We start from the raw sequence: 7,140 nt of genomic DNA, 5'->3' as shown, positions 1-7,140 counted from the left end.
AATAACATCAAGAACAATCTGCTGGATGTGTCCTGTTCATTCAGCATGCTCTCCTCCACAAAGCTGCACAACAACAAAAACTCCCAGAAACAAGAATAAAAAGCTGTGTTTGTGTGTTTGTTGGTGCTCCTACAGCTGAAGACGCCGAGGTATTGATAGCAAGAAGAGGAAAATTAAAGCCCTCCTGCTATCAGCGGCTCTCAGCGCTGGGCTCAGCCATCGACTCAGTGATCCTATCACAGTCTGACGTTCTGGTCTGTTTGGTCAGTTGTCAATCAAACTGACACTCTGAGGGAATCAGACAGATTGTACGGAGGCAGAGCGGCACAGTCTGTCAGCGGCTGATAAAGAAGACGGATGTATGACCGAGTGTGATTGGAGTTCTCTCCGAGTCGATAGTTTCAGGGCTGGATGACAATAACTAATTACAGACTGAAGAGAGACAGATAGACGAAGTGAAGTCAGAGGCAGGAAGAGTGAAGAGTTCTGGTGACTCCCAGTCCCTCGGTTTGCTCCGCCTCCTCCAACATGGACCATAACTGATGAGACACCGGGCTGTACCCGACATCCCGGCATGAGTGATTCCAAGTGTTTGGACTCATTATTTCTAGTTTTGGCTCTGTCCTCCATCACAGGGTCAAAGAGTCCAGATGTGACTGAAGCACAGGGGTTACTGTCAGTTACTGCAGGTAACGAGGGGTTACTGCAGGTTGCAGACCTGTGAGCCTCCTCCAGAGCTCCTCTGTGATATAAATGACTCTGTGGTGTCTCAGGTCTGTTGGTGTTGCTGAGCTTCTCGGTGCTTTGCTTTGTATCCTAACTAACTGTTAGTTCACTGTCAGTTCATGAATCAAGAAATGAAACGTAAGTATAGTAGTAAGTATAGTACTACTTACGTATAGCATAGTAACAATGATTAGATTGTATTTTGTTTGCTTTGGGCTTCAGTTTGTTTTCATCCTGAAACAAACTTCAGGTGTAAAATCTCACAGCGTGTCATTTCAGATGGAAACTCTTCTTCTTTTCTAATTGTTCAGTAACATCCATAAACATCCCAATCACAAAGCTCATCATGAACTCCATCCGGCACTTTAAGTGAATAGATATGAGTAATAACCCCGAGGATACGATGCTGTCTGCAGTGACTGAGGCGAACTCGTTATTGTCATTACTGTTATCTTTATTAAAGCTGGCCTTATCACTCTGCTGATATCAGAGCTGCAGATGAGACAAAGCGCTCTGATGGAACAGATTTGCCCTGATGTGTCTATTTGTTATGGAGCAGGGCAAAGACGCAGACACAGTGACAGATGAAGACGCTCTCCAGGCTGAACCTGCTGTAGATGATTTACTTACCTTAGCATCTCTAAATATCACACCTTGATCTGCTGATTAACACCTCTAATCATCCTGAGGTATAAATCATTATCCCAGGATCATAATTTAGCTGCTTCATTATGTCGAGCAGTGACATTGAAATATTCTGTGGCTGTGGCACAGCAAAGGGCAAGCTAACATTTCACAAACATCTGGATTTGTGTCTGTGCCGGCCTTTTCTCCACGTGCGAGAGAAGCTTGGTATCCAAGCAACTGTGCAGAAGTCATTAGACGGGAGCGTTTTTTCAATAATCTTACTCTTTACTGACTTCTCTCTTTCCTGTGTCAGGTTGTAGTTAGCAGAGCGATCTACTGCCCTCTGCACAAATATGGGGGTCCTCAAAATTCACCTCCTCGCCCTCCACCTGATCCACCTGATCCACCTGAACACCATGTAGTGAGTCAGCTTACAGCTCAGCTCCTGTAGAGGAACATGGGTGTTCTTATGGACGGGTTCAGATCAGGCAGGCCGCTCCTCCAGGTCTCCAGACTGGAACAGATAACTATAACTATATCGGGCATGTCTCCACCTCATGGACCAGCTCAGGCTCCTCCTCTCAGGGCCAGCACATGTATTAATATCCTGCAATAATACAGCGTGGCTGACTGAAGCACTGCGCTTCCAGCACCCCTTACAACCAACGCTTCCAACGCCTCTGTGATGTTGAGATGCGCTTCACGGTGATAAATAGATCTGACATGATCTTGGTTGACTTCGTTCGCTAACATCACATATCGCTAATGAACTCAAAACCAAACTCAGAACCAAAGAGCGGCTTGTGACACAGTGACCCACATTTGTGCAGGAGGCTGAAGGTTATCCTGTGTACGGCGGAGACACGCCGCTCAGTAACTGTGTCAAAAGGACACCAGTCTCACTGTGTGTGAATAATGGGCACTGTTTCGAGGACCCGTGAGCAGCTCGTCGGCCTCTTTTTGTGCAAAGTAACGCCTACTCACACCTTTCATCCATTCATGTCTGACCTTCTGCTTTTACTTCTTCTCTAAAAGCTACATTTACATTTGAACCTTTAAACTGAATAAAGACAAGAAGCACTGAGGATATCTTCTAAAGCTTCTGTTAGTGTGGCGGTAGATGAGGTGAGGTGAGACGCTCTCGGGGTCGTACTCTGTCCCGTCTCACCGCGGGTCCCGGGTACGGGCTGACGTCGCAGCCCTCCCTCCAGGACAGGTTGAGGCTCCTGATGAACTCCAGGTAGAAAGGATGGCTGATGTTCAGCATGGAGAAGCCCACGATGTTTGACTGATCGTCCACCACATCGTTAAGTCGCAGGAGTGGGAAATCCTGAAGACAGAGACAGAAAGAGCGAGTGAACAGAAGAAGACACGAGCGGCTGCTGTGACGTGCAGAAACCATGCAGGGGTGGTTAATCTGAAATGCAGAAGGAGAAAGAGAACAACAAAGCACAAGGAAACAAACGGCTTTAACAGCTTGATTGGAGTTTTCTTTGCCGGCTGCACAACATCAAGCTGAGTGTTTAAATTCAGAACAGGGACGCAGAGAAAAACACTTTTCTTTCCTTTATGTTTAAAAAAAGATGGACATCAAACGCTGGGGATTTCAAAGAACTTCAAATAGTCCTTGAAGGCATGTTGGTGTCACGCTGAGCTGTGCTGCTGAAATAAACCACTAACTGTTGCTCAGCCCTCGCAGGGTTTGTGTTGTGCAGCAGAGGCTGACAATGAGACGTTTAGCTGGAACGAGTCGGGAATGCCGGCAGACTCCAAACCAACGTCCGGCAGCTGGCTTCACCTCCGATCCCCTCGACAGCACAAGCTGTGCTCAGTAATCGTGTTCCCCTGAAAAGAATGAAGAGTTCTTTTGTTTTCAGCTGAGCTGAACCGAAACGTTAAAATGCCTAAAAATGCAGTTCCTCTATTCACCACCAGGGGTTAGGGACTGACTGAGGGAAGAGAGGCTGGAGCCGCTGCACAGCCACACTGTGACTCTGTGCAGTCAACCTGGAAGCTACAGTGTGTTTCATTTGATGCAGGCAAGATGAAAATGTTCATTGTGTAATATTTAATTTTGGTTTGGTCCGTATAAACAGGTCTGACTCATCTGCACCATCAGATAATCACTGAAGACGCTCGTAACAGTATCAGTGTGCATGAAAGGTTATTCTTTAATGCGTGAAAAATGAGCAGAGGCAGCATGAAAAACAGCTTCAGCCATCGGAGTCAGACGTGAGCTCGATTCATGTAAGAAACACTTTAAATTACATTCAAAGAAGCTCCAATCATATCAAACTGTGACATTAAGAGTCTCATTAGACCAAATTAGAGATGGACCGATCCGATATTACGTATCGGTATCGGTCTGATACTGACCTAAATTACTGGATCGGATATCGACGACAAATAAAAAATGTAATCAGATCCATTAAATATCAAAAAAGCACCTCACAAAACTTGCAACATGGCGTAACTCGGCTCATAACCATAGCACGTAGGAGCAGTGTGCATCACGTGATAGAGCAGCTGTGTGTATTTGTAGCCTCGCTACCAAACCAGCATTTCATCTCCAAGGAAGTTATCCCAGAGAGAAGTAAAGCAAGTGTGTAAGTTCATCTCTGAATGTTTGTAAAGCGTTCCCATGTTAAGCTTAACAACCGATATATGGAGCGACTGCCTCTCTCTCTCCCTCTCCTGCCGCTACTTCATGAAACTGATCAATGATCAGCTGATCGTCAAAGGAGTTTGCAAAGAAAAGCGTCTGGACTTCTTTAAGTTGCTTGAAGACGTTTCACCTCTCATCCGAGAAGCTTCTTCAGTTCTAAGGTCAAATGGCCGAGAGTCCCAGATTTAAACCCAGTGGGAGTTTCCCCCCAAGGAGGGACAAAGGACCCACTGGTGATCCTCTAATCACATGCGCCAAGGTGTGAAAACCGGGTGTGGGACCTAATCAGCCAAGGTTTCGGGTGAGCTCATTGTGAAACCTGGCCCCACCTTGTTATGTGAATTCCTGAGGTCAGATGGCCCAGGATGTGAGTGGGCGTTAAGTCGTCTGGGGAGGGAACTCAAAACTGGGACTCTCGGCCATTTGACCTTAGAACTGAAGAAGCTTCTTGGATGAGAGGTGAAACGTCTTCAAGCAACTTAAAGAAGTCCAGACGCTTTTCTTTGCAAACTCCTTTGACTACGATGACCTGGATGACTGAGAACCTTCACAGACAGATCAGCTGATCGGCTTTTCTGTGGCGAGTCCGTCTCTCTTCTTTGTTTTTGGCCCACTTTGCACCAGAAAGAGGAAACCAGCGGCTGAACAACAGCAGCACGTTTAAGCTTGATAAGCTGTTGTTAGAATGTATTTAATATTACTTTCTACACCAGGATCCTTTTCTACGTAGCTGACGGCTGGTAACTGTGCAGGGGCGGATCTAGCAAAGTTTAGCCAGGGGGGCCGATAGGGCATGAACAGGGAAAAGGGGGCACAAAGACATACTTTTCTTTCTTACTCTCATTTAAAATGTCTAGCTTTTAATAAATAATTATCTGAATCTTACACCCAAAGTTTTAATCTGATGTAAAATGTATAGAAGTCCATTACTGTATATAGTAACTGTTAAGTCTAATATACCCTAGTAAGCTATAGTACTTTTTCCTTTGGGAAGGTACCATCTGTGCAGTCTGCAATTCTGTTGAAGAAAGATGTTGAATCTATTTAATTATTCTTGAAAAATAATTTATTTCTGTGCATTTTTTTTCACCCTGCATCAAATTAAAGTTGATTACATCGATTAAGCATCATGAGGTGGAGGGTGGGGGGGGTTTCCCTATTTTGTTTTGCTGGGAGTTTGCAACCCTATTAGTTAGGTTGCTTAATATTTCTGCTAAGTACTCTTTAAAATACCAGAATAGGGAGGATGGAGCAGGTTTAAGTTTATTAGATTGATCAGTGTTGCTGAACTATGAAATATTTTGGGTGCAGTGTATTTTTTGCATACAGGTATAACAGAATAGCTTTAGTGTTGTTGTTTATTTAAACTTGAGTATGAACTTATACAAAATGCAGCAAGATATTAAAAAAACAGTTTTATTGATTAAAAAAACACACTATATCGGATTCATATCGGTATCGGCAGATATCCAAATTTATGATATCGGTATCGGTATCGGACATAAAAAAGTGGTATCGTGCCATCTCTAGACCAAATACACAAATAACCACTCACACACACACAGAAACACACACACACACACCTGCCTCATAAACTGCACTAATGACACACGTATGACAAGTATGACACACGACGCCCTCCTCAGGTACATAATTACTCTGCTCTACCTTCACCTGATTTACATTTAAGAAACTTCTCTATCCAACATGTGACCCAGGCGGAGTCTGAGACTAACCAATCAAAGGCCAGGACTCAGACTGGACCTTTTTACTCATTCGGTGCTCAAACTGGTTCATAAAATCATAGTTTTCTGCCCTGATGACAACAACAACAATGACAATGATGATGATGATGATGATGATGATGATGATGATGATGATGATGTGCAGGCTGACGTATCTTTGGTGCTCTCTGCCCTTCAGGTTGTTGGGGTTCGTGTGCTGACGTTTATCATTTTGTTTAACAATGATGTGAAAGGCGTGCGGTCAGCGGCCATCAGTCTGGCGAGCTGCTGGACGGACAGGCTGTCATCATCATTATTTGGCAGCGTGAAAACGTTTTGGCTCAGAATCTCTTCCGTCTGCAGAAAAGAGTCTGTGGAGGGCGCGAGGCGGAGGTCAGGACTCAAACACCCAGAGAGTATTCACGCCGCGAATCTTTTGGGCCCAGCTGTTTAGCACCGGGACTGACCTGCCTGCGAGGTGAGCGTCCGCCCACCTCAATCCCTCCGAGCGGCGTCCCCGCCTCCTGGGAAACTGCTGCTGTTGTTGTTGTCGCTGCCAAATCAATTTCAGCTGCAGCCAAGTGCGCTGTCAGACGGCCGGCCTGCCAGCCGTGACAGAGAGCAGTTGGCTGGAGGAGCGGCAGCGAGCGGCCAGCGCCACCGGGAGAAGAAACACTGCGACAGCGTCCCGGGACACGGAGACGCTGCGACTGCAGCACACCGACGCAGGAAGTTCAGGAACAACAGGGCGGGACAAGGTCGAGGTGAGGAAGACGTGCACCGTCTCCACCACCGTTTCGATCTGTGACGTTTAAAGAGCAATAAGGAAGATTTACATCCTTTACTGCCACATTCACAAGAGCGTAAGAGGCTGCTGATCGATACCATGACTCACCGATGACTTCACCCGGACGCCACGCAGTTAGAAACTCGCTTCTTGGAACTTCAGGACGCCGAGCTCCTCGCCGAGGCCAAATTAACCTTCTACAAAGCACCGACACACAAAACAGCCTCTGAGCCACACGAGCTGCTGCACACTGTTTAATGGTTTCACCCTGACCTACATCACTGTCCTTTACCCCAGCGGCAACATTTAAGCACAAAAATACACAAAACGACCGCAAAGAGAGGAACAACGTCCAAAAACACAAGAATCAGAACCAGAAACCAAACGAATGCTAAGAGAAGCAAAAACGAAATCACACAGAGACAGAAAAACAGACAAAACTACCAAAATATGAAGCTGGACGACACAGAGACACACAAAACAACACAAAAGAGGAAAAAGAACAAAACTGGGATGAACAAATGAAAGCTGGAGCGCAGAGCGACGTGCAGAGAGGCGAAACCATCCCCGTGACTGGTTTTCCACTTACAGCTGAGGTGAGAACCTTGAAG

General features: G+C 45.8%; 1 protein-coding gene across 1 annotated transcript in view; it reads right to left on the bottom strand.

Moving 5' to 3' along the window:
• The window catches only part of LOC116322259 (glutamate receptor ionotropic, kainate 5-like), a gene marked incomplete at its 3' end in the record, with an annotated part of 78,299 nt that overhangs the window by 48,459 nt on the left and 22,700 nt on the right, over positions 1–7,140 (bottom strand). Inside the window, exon 7 of the mRNA XM_039605376.1 lies at positions 2,522–2,683. Coding sequence (XP_039461310.1) covers positions 2,522–2,683 — 162 coding nt within the window. The remainder of the gene's footprint in view (positions 1–2,521; positions 2,684–7,140) is intronic.

The sequence above is a fragment of the Oreochromis aureus genome, linkage group 22 (genome assembly GCF_013358895.1).
Source record: "Oreochromis aureus strain Israel breed Guangdong linkage group 22, ZZ_aureus, whole genome shotgun sequence".
In the NCBI taxonomy this organism is placed as follows: Eukaryota; Metazoa; Chordata; class Actinopteri; order Cichliformes; family Cichlidae; genus Oreochromis; species Oreochromis aureus.
Note: the sequence above shows the minus strand (reverse complement) of the source record. Positions and strands in the feature narration are given on the sequence as shown.